This window comes from Olea europaea, chromosome 2 (genome assembly GCF_002742605.1).
Source record: "Olea europaea var. sylvestris chromosome 2, O_europaea_v1, whole genome shotgun sequence".
In the NCBI taxonomy this organism is placed as follows: Eukaryota; Viridiplantae; Streptophyta; class Magnoliopsida; order Lamiales; family Oleaceae; genus Olea; species Olea europaea.
Window position 1 is genome coordinate 10,012,914 of NC_036238.1, and position 18,386 is coordinate 10,031,299.

The window sequence follows — 18,386 nt, forward strand, 5'->3', positions numbered from 1 at the left end:
TTTCATTTTTTTTAAACCAAAAAATTAAAAAAAAAAAAAAAAAAAAAAAAAAAACTATTCCAACCATTAAAATTTGACAAGAATGGGGGCCAAACGGGGGCTTAATGTCTTTTGCATATTTTGGGTTAAGATGATTACCTCTTTAAGAGTCAAATATTCTAAATACTCTTTGTAAACATTAGGTCTTGTAAAGGTTGTGTATTGCGACTGGATTGCATTATTACACAGTTAAGAAGTTCAATTATGAATCAACTGATTATGAACCAAATAACCTATTTTCCAAAGGATAAAGATTGTGGAAACAAATGCTCCTTCAAGTACTCTGCCATTGTAGTAAAAAAAGGATTAGTTTCAAAATTGTTGGCCAGTATTTGCTGGATATTATATATTGATGAAACAATTACAAAATTTATAATATTCTAAATACTCTTTGTAAACATTAGGTCTTGTAAAGGTTGTGTATTGCGACTGGATTCGACTGGATTGCATTATTACACAGTTAAGAAGTTCAATTATGAATCAACTGATTATGAACCAAATAACCTATTTTCCAAAGGATAAAGATTGTGGAAACAAATGCTCCTTCAAGTACTCTGCCGTTGTAGTAAAAAAAGGATTAGTTTCAAAATTGTTGGCCAGTATTTGCTGGATATTATATATTGATGAAACAATTACAAAATTTATTACAGAGCTAGGTCAAAGATAAAGTTGTCACTGGCTTAATTATGGAAGTATGGTGTAGTAATGGTAGTCTAAGCTGCCCATTTAGTTGTGTGAATGCACACATGTATTCTTTAAGTTTTTTCAATACTGTTTCTGTAGTTTGAATATGACAGTCCTAATATTTATCTGGACATAAGCCAGTTGGTTCCCTTCATATAAGTGTTGCAACAAAAGAATCCATATATACTGTTTAAGGGACCTATGTAATTTGTTAGGTGTTCACATGTCAAGTACACTTTGAGGTATCCACACTAAATTATAGTTGAAGGTATAGTTGTAGAGGACTACCAATTTGGTATGTGTCTGAATTTCATATTTACAAACAAAGATGAGCAGAACTCTTAAACTTCTTTTCTTGCTTCAGTCTCTCCGTCTTTCCTTCTCCCTCTTGCTCTATCTCTGTGTACTTTTATTTCTGAATCTGCAGCTTATTTCCATATTCTGCTGTACCCAACGTGTTGAGTTCTTTGAGTGCTTCCTTTACAGGTGAGGGGTGGACAACTATGGGGAACGGATATATACACGGTTGACTCTGATCTGGTGGCTGGTATGATTTTTTGGCGACATTGTATCTTTCATTGCTCACATGACCCCGAAACTAGTGGTGGAATGTAACATGGTTCCCTGTTCAGTTCTTATGCATGCAGGTTACTGCCGCCCAACTGCTTCTCCTCCTCCATCTGCAGCTCAGGAGCTGCGTGCTACCATCAGAGTGTTACCTCCACAAGATAGTATGTCCATATGATATTCACTCTTTAAAGAAATGCTTCATACTTTTAGAAACAGATGTCCTGCAATAGGTTTCAAGATCACACTGGTAGATTTTGTGCATTACTTCCCATTCCCTCCGCCCTGGTAAATGGTTGTTAATTAAAAAGTACAAAAGAATGAGAGATTGATGGCATGCACACATGGTTTAGATCAAATAACTAGTATGCTATCCTCGATGCAAAACCAAAAACTATCTATATGTTTTAAATGATCCTTTGCTGCCATGTTTCTACTCCTGTTTGATTCTCTGGATAGATTAGTTTATTGTAAAGTTGATACTTGATAGCTGCAGAGCTATTTCTGTGGATTTAATTTGGGTTCTAGATTTGGATTAGTTTTGAGGGCTTTTTTTAACATTTCATGGTATCTGTTCATTATATATATATATAAATGCTAATTTATCTCATCAAAAAATTGCTGCATCTAAACTATATCAAGTAATGTGCAGTGAATCAACTGTTATTTTACGTGGGTATATGTTTTCCCCCCTTTGTGGTGCCTGTTATCGTGCCTATAAAGTACATCATACCACTTTTAACTAAAGGCGTTACATCCTATTATTTGTATTCTAGGGAAAAATGTTATATATATATATATATATATATATAGAGGCCCTCGAAGCTCAAATTAACGGGTATTTAGGTAGTTGACTATGGAGAAATTATTCGGTGAGTTTTTCTTTTTTTAAAAAATATTTTTTCATTAAGAAATTCAAGACAAATTTGATGTTGAAAAGTTCATTTTTTTTTTAATTCTTTTAAAATTACCTATATAATTTTTGACCGGTTTTCTGAACAGGAAATTTTCCATAAAAATTGTATGCAGTTTTGTCAAAAATTTCAATTGGAAATTGGCGATGGTAGTCTATTTAGCCACATTTCCTATTAGCAAGGTATTATTGACTTGGTTGCATAACGAGTTTAACCAATTGTTCTTATGGAACCAAAAGTCTAATTTGAATAGTATAATCATCTCAGCACAATTTAATCGATGCCCATCCCCTATAAGAAAGCTTGGGCTTTAACCAATTGTTCTTATGGAACCAAAAGTCTAATTTGAATAGTATAATCATCTCAGCACAATTTAATCGATGCCCATCCCCTATAAGAAAGCTTGGGCTTTAACCAATTGTTCTTATGGAACCAAAAGTCTAATTTGAATAGTATAATCATCTCAGCACAATTTAATCGATGCCCATCCCCTATAAGAAAGCTTGGGCTTAACATAACCTAAGATGGTTTTTATTTTTGTTATTATTTTTTTATATCAACTCAATGCTAAATGTGATAGAAATGTGTTGAGCATGTAAAAGAAAATGGCAGCTATTAGAAATTTAGGGATTTTATAAGAGGCATGCTCAACAAGACAATGCAACATCGATAAAACTTACATAATGGCGTGTAACTGGCAACAAAGGCGGACTTAGAACTTTTGTTTTGGGGCACTATGTTGTCAGCGAAGAGAGCTAATATATATATATATATATATATATATATATATATATATATATCAAAATTATATATACGCACATTGTTATTCTTTGCTTGCTTTAATTTATATTTTTATTGTGTATTCTTAAGGTTATGTTTCTACACTGAGAAATAATGTCCGCTCACGCGCATGGGGAGCTGCCATTGGTTGCAGTTATCGTGTTGAGCGATGTTGCATTGTGAAGGTGAGGAATATTTTCATTTTACTTTTTGTTTTCCCCCCTTTTCTGTTAATCTGTTATATTCTTTGAAATGTTGTCAGTTGGAATTCATCTGTACTTTGATGTCTATAGAGGATGATTTGATCTACTTTATGATTGCTGACTTGTGCTTTACCATTAAGTATTATTTCCTGCATGCTTTGTTGTTTTTATTTACCCTTTTATATGCGAATTGATTATCGGCGAATCTCTTTTTAATATGGAGTCTGTTGATCTTTACATGTGTACAGAAAGGAGGTGGAATCATAGATCTTGAACCTTGTCTCACACATTCTTCTACTTTGGAGCCTACTCTTGCTCCAGTGGCCGTGGAACGCACAATGACTACAAGGGCTGCAGCATCGGTATTTTTTTTACTGATGCTGAAATTTAGTTTTTGTGCATGTATGCACTTAGTTACCACCAAATAGATGCAAACTCACTCGGAATTTCTCCCTCTAAATCATTCATAAGTTTCTTTATATTAGGTTTATAATCAGATACAAAACTTTAAGTTTTACTGATAGAGGATCTTAAGTTGTTGATACTTTGGCTTATGTGTCTGTTGCGAAATCACACGCTCCTAAAATTTGTCTCAACTTTATATCCTTTCCAGGTTCATCGCAGTAACTTAAATGATTCTCTGATTAGGTAACTTAAATGATTCTCTGATTAGATGTAGGATCTTAAGCCCCATTTGGTCTAGATAAAAATCGGAATTTTAGTAGATTTTGATAAAAGTTAGTGGAATGTGTGATTGAAAAGTTTTGGATCCCATGAAATGTGTGATTTAAATTAATTGTTGACTTCGGCTTAGATTTTAATTAAAAAAAAAAAAAACATTAGTTGAACCAAACAGGGGCAAAGTATATTCGCGCCATCACATTTCCTGTGATTTTATCCTAAACTATTTTTTCAATTCTGTAGCAAATTGTATCTTCTCTATTATATGGTTATCCAATTGTCCATTATTGAAACTAGAAGCCCATTACTCAAGTCCCTTCAAAACTTCCTTGGCAATGTTTTCAGGTGCTATAACTGTTCAGATTTTCATGTTATTTTCATGTGTTTTTTTACCTTGTGGGACTTTTTTGGGAAAGGAAATTTGTATGCTACGTTTCAATTTTACTTTGGACATTTTCAATTTTTACTGAACAAAATTTTAAGGTCATTTTACTTTTCATGTTAGCTAAGCAGCTGTTGAAATGTGGAAGTCTTTGTGTTCATTCTCCATCTTCTCCAACTTGGTTCACTTTTTCAAATAATAATGGCGTAAGGGTAGATATAGGGAGCCATTTTAACAAGTGCAAATGTTAGATACGATCAATATTTTTGCTTTATTTAGCGTTGTTCATTATTCAGTGTTGGAATGATTATGGACATTTCCTCTTATATTTTCTTTCTTTCTCTGTAGAATGCCTTGCGTCAGCAAAGGTTTGTACGTGAAGTCACTATACAGTTCAACCTTTGCATGGAACCTTGGTATGTCTTGGTACTTTTTTTGGACTAGCTTTGTTACCTGCTAAATATATGTTTGTCCTAATTTGTAATTCAATCCAAAGTTTACTAGGGTTATTTGTGGGAACTCTTGTTTTTCAAACAAATGGAAGTTTGTCTGGTTCATTGTATACGTTTCTACTGTTTGTTCATGGCAATTAGTAATTATTTTCAATTAGGAGGGTAACAAACATTGGAGTTCAGCAACTGTTAGAAAGAATTCAGTCTGGTCATCAGACTAATTTTGTTACTATTGGGTTACATTTCTTGAACATTTGTGTCACTATGTAGTGATGTGGCGGTCTAGTTAGTAATAATGCTGTTAGACACGTCATCACACGTGTGCACATCATCATGCACGTGGCAAAGTTGATGACCTCCAGTATTTTACCCCGATTAGTATGATTCATCTTTGTGTTACAATGCAAGGTTCTGTTGTGCATTATTTCCAAACAAATAACGTAAGCTAATTTTCTTTTTCTAGTATTTTAATGTAAAGGCAATTCACCTTAGCTTCTTTCTTCTAATTATGATTAATCTTCTTTTGTATGTATTCAGATGCTTGTTTAAACGGCGAATGAGTTCTGTTTTCTGGATGTAAACCAATCACTTAATTGGGTCATATCTTAATGTACTGACATAAATTTGCAGTGACTGAATACTTAATGCATATTTAATCATCATTGTTTTGAAGTATGATGCAGTAATTTTTATGAGTTTCCCTTCTACATGAACATGGATTCTTCATTTTGTAAAGAATGCCCTATATCTTTGTTATTTGATTTACAATTCTTTCATAAAGCAGACGTATTTACAACTGTTGCATCATCATTGTGAACGTATCATTATTAACCTAAATGTATAGCAGATGGAAGTGGGGTAAGAATCCTATTAGTTATGTAGTAATACTCTTAAGTTGCATCTTTAAATTCAACTTTGGGTAGAGGAGCACACATTATCTGCTGTAGCTGTACACCCATAAATGGAAAAGTTTCTCTGGAAGTATTGACCATAATATTAAAATAATACCTAGATTAATGTTTCTAAACTTTTTATACGCTTTATTTAGATTGTTTATATTCTGACAATTTATAAGCTGCATTTCTGCTATTCACCTTTCAAACCTCCCAATTATTGTCAAATAAGTAAGAGAGGCCATTTCTTGATGCTGCTTCTTTATTTCCCGATCTTTGCAGTGTTCATAGTTTTATTTTTCAATATGAAAAGGAGCCTTGGGGCAAGTTTCTTGTAATGTTGGTCATATATCTATATTACTTGCAAGAACAGGGATTAGAGGACTTATATTTCCTTTTAGGGTGCTCTCTACCCTCAAGTTATCTCTCACATCTCTCTTCAATGTATATTTATCACCGAGTTTCTGTTTACAATGTGTTCATAATAATTTTACCAAGTAATCTCTCCTAACAAAAAGTTCTCTATCTCGAATGTGTGGGGTTGAGTTGCTTTGGACTAATTTGTTACTATTTGGTTCCTGTTAAATAATGCTTGATAATTTACCTTTACCCTGTAACAGTAGTGTTGATTTCTTCTTGTTATTGTTTTTACTAATACTATTATATCATCTACATTACTTTTGTTTCTTATTCTTCGCCCCTCTTTGGTTTCTGGTGTTTTCAGGCTTAAATACAGCATTAGTGCTGTTGCTGACAAAGGTCTAAAAAAGCCGTTCTTTACATCTTCACGTTTGAAGAAGGGAGAAGTTCTATACTTAGAAACTCATTCCCGCAGGTAATGACTGAACTGAATATGTGTTCTTCAGTTATGGGAATGTTTGCAATGTTTTCTTTTACACTACTGTCAAAGAAATCGTTCCAACATCATATCTTGAAGGGCAAAAATATACGTAATTGCTGACTAGCTCTATGAATTATCTATCGAGTAATGCTGTAAACTGCTGTTTAGCACCCGTCTATGTGGCAATCCAATTGCGTTAAATGATAGGTCTAATTAAATGGGTTCCATATCCCTACATTTAATTGGACTTATTATTTAATGCTACTTGTGCTAGACACACTATGTTACATGGCATTATTTTTATATCTAAGTTGAGATTATTGAAATTACATGATAATAAGAAAATTGATAGAAACAAAATAGTATTCACACATATGCTTTTGCCCTTTCTACAATTCTCTATAAATTTATCCTTTTTCTTATTGTCCTCGTGTCATTATATAAAAATTCTTAAGCCCCTGTTTGACAACCATATTTACAAAACTCTTTTTTTTTTTTTTTTTTCAAACTCATTTTCAATCACACATTTTCACAATAAAATAATATTCTGCTCGTAAATCCAAAATTTTCCCTACTTTTTAATCACACGTTCTCTCCAAAAAACTCACTTTTCCAAGACTCATTTAACTCTTTATAATGGTCGTCGAACATGGGCTAAATTTGTAGAAGTTATCTCCATAGACACTTCGATAGTGCAGTGCTGTAATGTTTCATAATATTATCAATAAGTATTTGCTTATGTATCTTTTACATGATAGTATTTACTAAGTTAATATATTAAGGTATGAGCTTTGCTTCAATGGAGAAAAGACGGTGAAGGCTGCAGTAGCATCTCAGGCATTTGGAGCAGAGAATGGGAGATCTCATTCCAGCTCGCATCTTAGCAATGGTGAAAGAAGTGTGGTGGATAGTGAAAACACTGTGGATGTATTCCGATGGGCTCGTTGTAAGAGACCCCTTCCACAAAAATTCATGCTCTCCATTGGAATCCCACTCCCCCTTGAACATGTGGAGGTAATCCTTCCCTGGTGGTTTCTTCTGTGGATATGATATAACTTTGCTTTTTGACTGCTCTTTTTCCCTTGCTTTGTTTTGGATTGAAGCCAAATGCAAAACCACCAATAGAATTTTAAGTCCACTGTGCCCTCAAATTGTTGGGAAAATATGAATGAGAGAATCTTTGTTATATTCAAAAGTTTTGGATATTAAATAATCGTTTGTAGAAGTGATATAGAGCTTTGACCCAGCAAAACCTTCAGTCGCTGCTTTTACCGTAAGAACATTGGAAATATGTCACTGCAAATTGTGTTTGCTTTCTGTAATTGTTTTCCTATTCACGATGAAACTAGTTAATCATGTCTTCTTAAGTCTTGTGAGACACTAGAGTGTTTTAGCTTTGTTGCTATTTCTTGCTGAAAAATTGTTTGATGCACAAAAACCGTTAGTGCAGCCGGATGTCAGTCACTCGATGTCTTAGGGACTCGATTTCTCAATCTGCATTATTTTAGCTTTATGGAACCAAACGTGAAATCATCGCATGAACTATATAGAAGACAACCGAGAAAACATCACGAAACAAAAGAAGAGAATCTTAATATCGTTTTCTTCTTGTTCATTTCGGGTATGCTACGTGATTTTATTGGAGGTTTCTTTTTTCTTTGCCGATTAATATTGTCTTCTTGTTGGATGTGGACAGGTTTTGGAGGAGAATATAGAATGGGAAGACATTTTATGGTCTCAAACCGGGGTTTGGATTGCTGGGAAAGAATACAATCTAGCTCGGGCACATTTTCTTTCCCCAAACTAGGTGCAGATTAGCTTCGTCTCTAAAATGGGTCTTTCTCAACTGTGTTGTTTGAATGGAGAATCTCCGTTTTTTTGTGTTTCTTGTTGGGATTTATGGAAACGAATTTGGGAATGTAAACTCCTGCTTGTTGGAAACTGAACGTGTTGCTTAATTTAGAACGTCAATGAAAGAAATTTCACTAAAATCTGTTTTTAGAGATAATTTCCGAAAACTAGCAGTTTGCCCGGTTACTCATCTCGAGCCTAAATAAACTCCATTTCTCTCTGAATTCTATGAAACTTTGATGTGGGTTTTGGTAATGGCATTTTGTTATTATTTATAATTTATTTGTGAATTATGTAATCATCATGAAAGAATTGAACTGAGGGCCATATGTGAAGTTGAAATCTCACGCACGAAAATAAAAAATGGTTGTATGGAAAATACTGCAATAACATGTTGAAGAACACCCACTCTCACTGTGTCATGTAGCAATGTTCCTCTGCTGAAATGAAGTTTTAATAGAAGAGACTAGAAATGACATCGATTATGTGAATGTCTGACCGGTAGAGAAAGGGACAAGTCAACCTTAATGATGTGCCAAGGTGGCCTAAGAAACCGTAGTCCACGAGAACTCGACGTGGAATGGTTGCATGAATAATTCTAGTGGTACATAATTTCCTGTGCTTAAGTATATCCACCTTCTCAAATGAGTGGATCCCACTCGAATATTTTATTCAAGCGGGCTTCACCCCATGTGAGAGGGTGAATACCCTTAAGTACAATAAGTTACGTACTACTAGCATGATTTTGCAGTAAGTAAGTCATGAAATGCAATAAGCATAACAATATACAAACAATTAAGGTCCATTTGATTGTAAATATAGAATTTGGGTAGAAAGAAAACAAATTTCAAGGAAATAAATTACTTGGAAATTGTTTTATTGGAAATTTTCAATTATTATGTTTGATTGGTATAATTTTTTACGTGAAAAATGTTGAAATAAAAGTATTTTTAGTGTTTTTTTGACTTTGTTTTACATTAAAATTGTCAATTAAAGGGATACAATTTACTAGTATTGGGAATGAAATTTGTTTCTATTGTGAAAAGAAAAAAAAAAAAAAAGAGCCAAGAAAATCATATTCTTTTAGTGTTCTTTTGGCTTTTTTTCTCACATGGAAATTGTCGATTAAAAGAAAATATTTTTTCACAGTTAGGGATAAGATTTGTTTCCATCGCCACAAAATAATAATAATAATAATAAATAAATAAATAAATAAAATCCCCGAATAGCCTAGAAAACAAATTTCCATCATATAGATGGGAATTGAAATTCAAGGGAAATGCTTATGTGGCAAGGGTTGAGGGGGAGGGGGGGAATCAATTTCATGGAAAAAAAAATTCACATCAAACATGGCAAAAGTGGGAAATGGAATTTAAATAAAATGGAATTCCCATCCCTATCAAACAGGCCTTATTGATAATGCAGCACAGCAGATGTAGAGAAAGTGGACAGGTTAGAGGCCATTTATGGCTCAACACTATATAAAGGAGCAGATAAAGAGAAAATTGAGTATTATGTGATGGCTGAAGAATCAAGCTATGAAATCTTCATCGGCTTGATGGGGGGGGGGGGGGGGTAGGCAATAAAGAAGGGTCTGTAGAGTATGTACATGATCAAAACCATCTATAGTTTGTTATAATTTGTTCAAAATACCATACGTCTATTTTACATCAACCATTTTACAAATTAACTCTTATGCAACAAAATTATTGAACATCGACTCCTAATAATATGTCTATTTTACATCAACCATTTTATGAAGTCAAACTTCACCAAGATTTTGAAAATTTCAATTTCTTTCTAAGAATGTCTCATCAATAATTTCTAAGCTGGTCAAGCGTACGGTTTTGTTTACAATGCCACTAATTTTTCAAAGTTTGAGAACACAATTGTGTAGAGAAAAGATTAGAGAAAAAAAATACAATTGACCTTAAAAGTTGGTTACGTTTTCAGGAAATAAATTCAAGAGAAAATTGTAGCAATGGTCCCAAATCTTTGAATTTTACACAAAATTTACCCTAACCTTTCAAATGAGAAAATATGTTAAGTTCAATAAACGACGTCGGATGGAGTGATGGATGGGTAACTCGGTGCATAATTTAGTGATCATTGAGATATATTTTTAAGTTTAGTTACGTAGTAGTAACACCTCGCAAAGTTAATGACTATTAAGATACATTTTTAAGTTCAATTAATAAAATAATAACGATTTCCTTTTCCTTCAAATCGATTTATGTTAAAGAAGGAACTAAAAAAAATTGAAGGGAAAAAATTTGAAAAATCAAATCGAACCCAGTTACTTTGACATTAATTTGAACATTTTTGTACATTTATATATCTTTTCTCTCAATTTCTTATAGTGATCCTACTGTACTTCTTTTAATCTTTTTATTTGAAATTCGAGATACAAAGTAGATCTAAAAATCAAACGTCCTTTTTCAATATGATGAATGGACATCTGCAAAATTTATATTTTTATTCGATTTATAGGTCTCTGATTTTTTGTTACCTTTTTTTATACTTTATTTTTTATTTTCTTCTTTCACAAAGTCGATTTGAAGGACTTAATAATGGAATTCAAAAATATATCTCAATAGCTATTGAACTATGCCAAATGTTACTACTTAATAACTGAACTTAAAAAATATATATTATTGGTCATGAACTTCGTCGAGTTTGCAACAAGTATTAAAATCTTTTAATAATTCATAAAATATTTATAAGTAGTGCAATTAAAACTAATTCTTTACTTATTCTATGCTTGATCGATGCGTGTGCGTGTAACACTCCAAGTTTTCTTACTTTTTTCGTATGAGCCTAATTTAATATTAGTCATTTAGCAAATGAAATAATTCATGTTAAGCATTATTGATAAGTGTGTTTTTGCACACTTATTTAAGTCACAAACATGACTTAATTACGATAAAATGATTGAATTGTGACTTAATTTCATTACATTTGTGAATTGTAGGTAACACCGATGAACATGGTGAAATACACGAGAAAAGACGCGAAAAAGGACTAATATGACACAAAGTGAAAGTTCAAGGACCAAGGTGCAATTATCCAAAAGTTGACCTGATGAACAAATCAAGAAATTGAGTTTGCCAAATACAAATTGATGAAATTTTGGGATGATGGAATGTGAAGAATGAAGAAAAGATTCAAAGAAGTGGAAGATTAAAGTAAAATGACCAAATTGTAGGAACTGAAAGATTTATTCTACCATACGGTCGCATGGTAGAAACGTCGTGCGGCCGCACGAAGTGATGCAGGGATTTATATTGGAAAAAGATGATAACCATGTGGCCGCACGGATTAAAACCATGCGGTTGCATGGTACAAATTCAGTGCGAAATTTTTCTTTCCTTATACGATTGAAATACCTATGGTAACCTAATTTTCCACGGGATATAAATATCAAAAATATTCCAGAGACGGCCAGAACGTAATTGGAGGCCAAAAAATAACTCTTGGAGAGGATTTGAGCGCAAGAACAAAAATTGGCACGAAGAACTTCAAGATTTACTCAAGTTTTATAACCCGGTGATGTCTTATATACAAACTTTGATGTATTTTGTTATTTTAACCATGTTAGGCTAGATTTTGATTATGCTAGGAGATCGATGAACCATGTGATCTGAATTTTAATATTCTAGTTTTGCAATTTGATGTTAAGACACAATTTCTAGTATGTTGAATGATTTATATGCAATTAATGTTTCCGCAATTAAGGGCTCGTAATTGTGTGAATTTAAGTGATTTATTCTTGCATTCGAGAGAATTGGAATAGATTTGACATAATATAAATCATTGTAGGGTCCGATAGTGGATAGAAATATACCGCTATGCTCTACGTGAATATTTAAATGTTCATAAAATCGCATGCATTTTTACATATGCTCTTGTCATAGAAATATAGACCGGTAGTATGTAGAGATATGTTCGATACATCTTGAGAGAGAGTATTGGATAGACTTAGGAACATTGATTCGTCAAAATTGAAATGTGTTGTCATATTGTGAAACTATGGTTTAAAGTGATAATTGCAGGGGAATTCGTGATCCTAGCGTATTTCATTCCCAATAATTATAACAAGTGTGTTCTCAACTTTTAGATTTCATTCTCGAGTTTAATTTATTGTTTTACATATTAATTTCAATTTAATCATAAAAAAAGTTGCATAATTGAGGTTCAATTAGGTCTACATCCACTTTGATAATTTAGTTTCGGTTAAGGCTAAGGTAGATAAAATTTGAATTAATCAATCTCTGTGGGACGATATTGGGACTCATTGAATTCACTTTATTACTTGTTAACGAACCGTACACTTACGGTGGTTTAAAATCAAAAGAAATAATTTCATGAACAATTATTGTCACACTAAAGTCTAAAAGTTTAAGTAATAAACTCGATCTATTTATTTGCATAAAGAATTTATTTTCTTACGTGTGCTTTTTAGAATTTATCGTAAGTTATTTGAGTCGAATATTTAAGTATTTTCAAAGTTGATAAATTATACAAATACTATACTCATTTTGTAGTTTGCGTGATAAATAGCATAAATTGGGCTAAAGAATAAATGTTTTTGATCTAGTTATATCCGAGTTATTTTAATAGAAAGAAAGTAATATAAATCCTATGTTTTATTAATAAAAAATATATAAATAATAATAAAATAATAAAACAAAACTTTCAATTCAACTCAATTCAATTTACTGTTACATCGAAATTTGAAAAGTTATTATAATCTAATATATAAAACATAATTAATTCATTAATTTTGATAATAATTAATTTATTTAATCTCATAAATTTTTCCATTTACCTCAAATGCGTTTGTAGTTTAAATATAAAAGTTGAAATGCCATTTTTGTTCACTTGGGGTTACTTATAGCGTGCCAGATTATATATATGTTAGCGGTCTGATTATAGTGTATTTTTCCCAAAAAACACAAATTTACTTCCTACAAATTTTACATAAGCACAATCTATTAGAAATAATTTATTTTACTATTATTCTACAAGCCATATTTTCAGATTTATTTTGGTTTCAATTGAGGTAAGAATACATGGTGCAAAAGCTATAATTCTTTTTTCTTGATGTTTATATAAATTTTTGCATGAAATTCTTTAAGGCATTATGGTTGATTTCTATGTTAAATTCTATAGGATAGACCGTTAGGTTGAATATATAAATCTTACAGGAAATTGGAATTCTTAAGAAATTTCTTGAACTATTAGATATCGCCATCAGCTTGTTTTAAATCTAAAAAATATAAGTATCTTAACTCATTTTATATCTATATCATGTTAATAGAAAATATGCATGTACTTTTATCGAGTGTTTTCAAAATAATCATTCTTACAATAACTTTTCAGATTAGAACGGTTCGTGTTGATGCATGAAAGATTGACAGAGTAATGCTTATGAAGTTGCCAAGTAAAATTTCTAGAAATGATAATTGCCAATTTTTATTTGAAGAACATTTTTATGCTAAATTTTGTGTTCGTTGTTTTAGTAGTTTTTTTTTTTAGTGTTAAAATATTTGACATTCTATGTTAAATTTGAATTTATAATTTAAAATCATAGTATTTCAAGATTTTATATAATATGAAAAATTTCAGTTAATTGTTGGGTTATTATTATCGATTTATCGATCAAATATCAAAATTTGAGCTTAAATTATATAAAGAAGATTTTTTATAACACTCCAAATCTATTTTTTTATAAAAAATAAAATAAAAAAATAAAATAGATTTCGGGGCGTTACAGTGCGTATAGTCAATATAATTATTGTAAATTTTTAAGTTGGTTATTTTTCGATCCTTAATAGTCAAATATTTCTTCTCTCATACAATGCACACTCCAAACTTTTTTTTATTCACATACTCGGGATGTTTATTTTGAGGTTGATTATACAATATTTTTTCCTTTCACGCTAATGTTAGGTTTGATTTTATCAATGAAAGTCACTATTTCGACACGCGATGATTCTACTAATGGTGAGTATATCAACATCGAAGTTTCAACTAGGATAATAACCTTCACTAAACGTCTAAATCCCAAATTAAGTATCCAAGGTTTAGCCAAATAGAAAGAGTCCTTATAATTATTGTCACCACCTACCTTTTTTTTTTTTTTGGTTCATTGTGTCCCTTCTATTTTGGGAATCTATTCTTTGAATATTGAAGGTAGTTTGACTATACACCTCAAACGGCCTTAATTCTTGATAGATCGTCTCCTAAACAATTTTTTGGGCTCACATATTGCAAACAAATCATCAATGTCTATACTAGTAAATTTAGAAAATTAAAAAATATTTTGGACTCTGCAGACAACCTGAATGCAAGTTCTGAATCTAATATGAATGGTTATATTTGGACTTCGGGGACTATTTATGAATAATTGACTTTATAAGGTTAGTGGTGAGAATTCTGATCATTATTGTAGTACTCTATCTTGAGCTCGCTTGTTTGATCCTATGCCATTTGTCAGTGAGCCTTTCTAATACGAAATTATAAATTTGATCTTGATTACGAACAATGAGCACACGAGGCATGCAAGCAAAAATTGTTGAATGAGCAAAAATACTTTAATTTCTTTCCACGGATATTTCACAGGCTATGGCATGTTGGCAAAATCATTTTTGAAGCACACATGAACAAGTACTAAATATTTTGAAAGTGACATCACAACTAATGAGTGAAGAACACGTGGCATGGTGAATAAAACGTGAATATGTAATAAATTCAGTCAAAAACTCACAAAAATTAATGATCGTCATGTATTGCTAATAAAAGGATTAAATTACTCTCTTGGCTTCATCAGACATCTACAAAAGAAATTAATTCAAGCAAAAGGGATATGAAAAAATTGATTTACTCACTTAATTTTCAAAGGGGAATTTTCATAATGTCACTAAAATTGAAAATGCACAAAAAAAAATTCATTTGCACTAAAATTGGTCAAAAATGTCACTTTTTGGTGTAAAAGGTCCATATTACTCTTAATGATACATTTTTAGGAGAATTTAATGCTTGATTTGAAAGTCATTAATATTGCGATGTGACGATTTGTTTTGTATATTATAAATATCATAGATATAATTATTATATTGGGTAGTATGAATTTTGGTATAAAAAAAAAGAAAGAATTTGAAAAAAAAAAAAAAAAAAACACATAACTTCTTACCATTCACAAACCCTAACTTCTTACCCATCTTCTTCATTTCATCATCAAGAAGATATTATTACTAGATTCATCATCCATATTTCAGAGGTTAGCTGTTAGAAATTATTTATATTTTCATCTTATAGCTTACTATTTTAAATGTTAAATAGAACATAGTCATATTTATTTGAAATTTTTAAAACTCTTATTCATTGATTTGTTAAAATCTTGATATATTTTTTAAGGGAAAAGATATCAACATCATTTAGAAAATGTGAAGGATTCTATAATTAATGAAGTATTGAGTTGTTCCTTATTTATTTTTGCGAAGATGTTGTGATGTTGCAATTGAGGATTAATTATCACCATTAATGTTTTGAATAATTTCTTCCAAGATACCAAATATATGTTTTCAAGCTTTCCGACAATTTCGACAGTTCAACTATTGAATTCAACATTTCGAAATCGTCATTTTAGACATCTCAACTGTCGAATTTTAGAAACTGTCAGGATTTATAATTTAACTATTGGGATTCAACCATTCATTTTACCTTATGTTATTGAATGGATTTAAATATTTAAAAGTGTCACTTTCATGCTATTAAATGTTAACATATTGATTGTGCAGAGCTCTTATCGTTGTAATATCAACTTTTTAGGTATTAATAGTTATTTGAGATTCTTCGTGTCGCATGATAAAAATTTGTTTATGTGGATGACAAATGGAAGTGGAGAGTGGACAAAATCACTTTCGTTTTAGTTCCAACAAGTATTACCCTATGTACTCGTTATGGTAGAGTTGACAATATCTGGATCACGTGTTCCAATCTCATTCTTACACAACTCATGTAAATAAGCTTGATGTCTAAAAATAATTGAAATTGTATTCTGAATGTTCCCATCAATAGCATTGTCCATTCTGAAATTATATCATCATTTTCATTTTATAATTGTTTGCAGACATTAGTCGTATTTAAATTCACAAGCAAAATAATTACATGGACAAAAATTGCATACTACTCGACAGAAGGATTCTATCATTATTGACACATGGTAGCAAAGTAGAAAATTTGACTACAAAATAAAAATAAAAATACACACACACACACACACATGTTGTTCTCGAACACATTCTCAATTTACATTATTATTAGTATTTTATTATTATTTGCAGACATTGCATAACATCTTAGCAGTTAAACTATCGATCCTGATAGAAGGTTTTTATCATTCTCGACAATTGGTTGCAAGAAGAAAATGTAACTACAAATAAGATGCATAAGGGATAAACTGTTGTTGAACATTTGGTATAGACATTACTAAATTTATCCTTGACAAAACTATGATAAATAACTCAACAATTTTTCTCGTCCTATTTGAACAATCCAACAAGTATGAGAAACAAAACATGATAAAATATGTAATCACATGTGGATGCAACCACCAAATCATGTTTATAACCACATTCTTGGAGGGGGAGCAAAATGAGGTCATTTAGTACACAAATCAATTCTAGTGTAGTATTAACAAATTTCGACACACTATTTCTTTACTCTCTTTTTCCACTCCTTGGTGTATAGAGTCCTAACAAATGCTGCAGGAAATCGAATGTGCATCGATCATTACCTCTTTGTGTTAACAATATTGTTACTTTCAATGGATATGTTGTCCTCCTCTGTCACACTACAAGCTGAGGGAACTTTCTTGTTGTCCAGGTACGATATTTCGAGCTCTGTGACTCCTCCATCTATTTGAAAACAATATTTGCAACACTAACCGACACGAGTTCATTATTTCTAGTTTGCAAATTACGGAATGAGATGAGAGTATTTAGAATTTTGAATTCCTTATAATTAATGCACATACAGTCCACCTCTTGGTTCCTACTAGGCAATGGACCCTCATGATTATCCGAGCACAGGTTGATGCCTCCTCCATCTAATTGAAAACAACAATTACAATACTAATGGACATGAATTTAATATTTCTAGTTTGCATATTACGAAATGAGACAAGTGTATTTAAAATTTTGAAATTTTCAAATGTTAATGCTAAACACACGTATAAGAAATCAAAAAATACATTATAATATTCGAGAGATACTGCCTTTAACTATCAAGAATGACAGTTCATATCGAAAGATGACTCATCTGTCGAGAATAACTGAAACGAATTGTCGGGAACGATAGATGAGTCAATAATCGATCTTTCGAGAAGTTCTCGTGTGTTGAGAATTCATAATTGTACAAACTTTATTGTGACAAATTAAATAGTTCACTTAGAAGATTCGATACCTATGCTTAACCTAGAAAAATATAATAAATAAGGTAGATTGGAATGACAAGTATAATACAACAATTAGCTTCTACATATCAAACAGATTCAGAGAAATATGAAGTAAAAATTTGACAAAACGTGAAATATTTTTTTAGAAAAAAAAAATCATATATAACACCAAAATTTTTTTTAGAAAAAATCGAAATGCCCAAAAAATATAAACCCCAAAAAAATGGAGAAATCCAAATTACCTGTAAATGAACACTCCAAACAAAGTCGAACACAAGATAGAGAACAATCTAACTCGCGGTCTAGATATAGGAAACTCAAGTGAAATCTAAGAAAAAGGCAAAAAAAGGAACATTAGTAAAAAATTTGAAACAAAACCTTCAATCGATCGAAAAAAACTCATTTATTCGAAGCATTACATAAAATATTCTTCTTCCTTCTGTATTGACGTAATAAACAGGATCCCAATGTAAGAACTTGTACTTCATATAGTTTTCAAAGAATCAAGAGAGGAAACATAGAAAAGAAGAAAAGAGAAAGGAGAAATTTTGCAAAGAAACATACTAGAGAGAGAAAAGTAAATGAATTATATATATATTGTAAGGATTTTGAAGTACATGAGATGATTGATTGTCATAT

The 18,386-nt window shown here is 31.4% G+C and overlaps 1 protein-coding gene across 2 annotated transcripts in view; it reads left to right on the forward strand.

Annotated features, from left to right (window-relative positions):
* LOC111410678 overlaps nt 1-8,477 on the forward strand; it is an 18,309-nt gene extending 9,832 nt beyond the window's left edge. For both annotated transcript variants that reach the window (XM_023041142.1, XM_023041149.1), the window contains 8 exons: nt 1,210-1,270; nt 1,356-1,454; nt 3,075-3,169; nt 3,436-3,549; nt 4,599-4,666; nt 6,320-6,430; nt 7,219-7,450; nt 8,133-8,477. In XM_023041142.1, the coding sequence (XP_022896910.1) occupies nt 1,210-1,270; nt 1,356-1,454; nt 3,075-3,169; nt 3,436-3,549; nt 4,599-4,666; nt 6,320-6,430; nt 7,219-7,450; nt 8,133-8,243 (891 nt within the window). In that variant the 3' untranslated portion in view covers nt 8,244-8,477. The remainder of the gene's footprint in view (nt 1-1,209; nt 1,271-1,355; nt 1,455-3,074; nt 3,170-3,435; nt 3,550-4,598; nt 4,667-6,319; nt 6,431-7,218; nt 7,451-8,132) is intronic.
* Nucleotides 8,478-18,386: the final 9,909 nt, after the last annotated feature.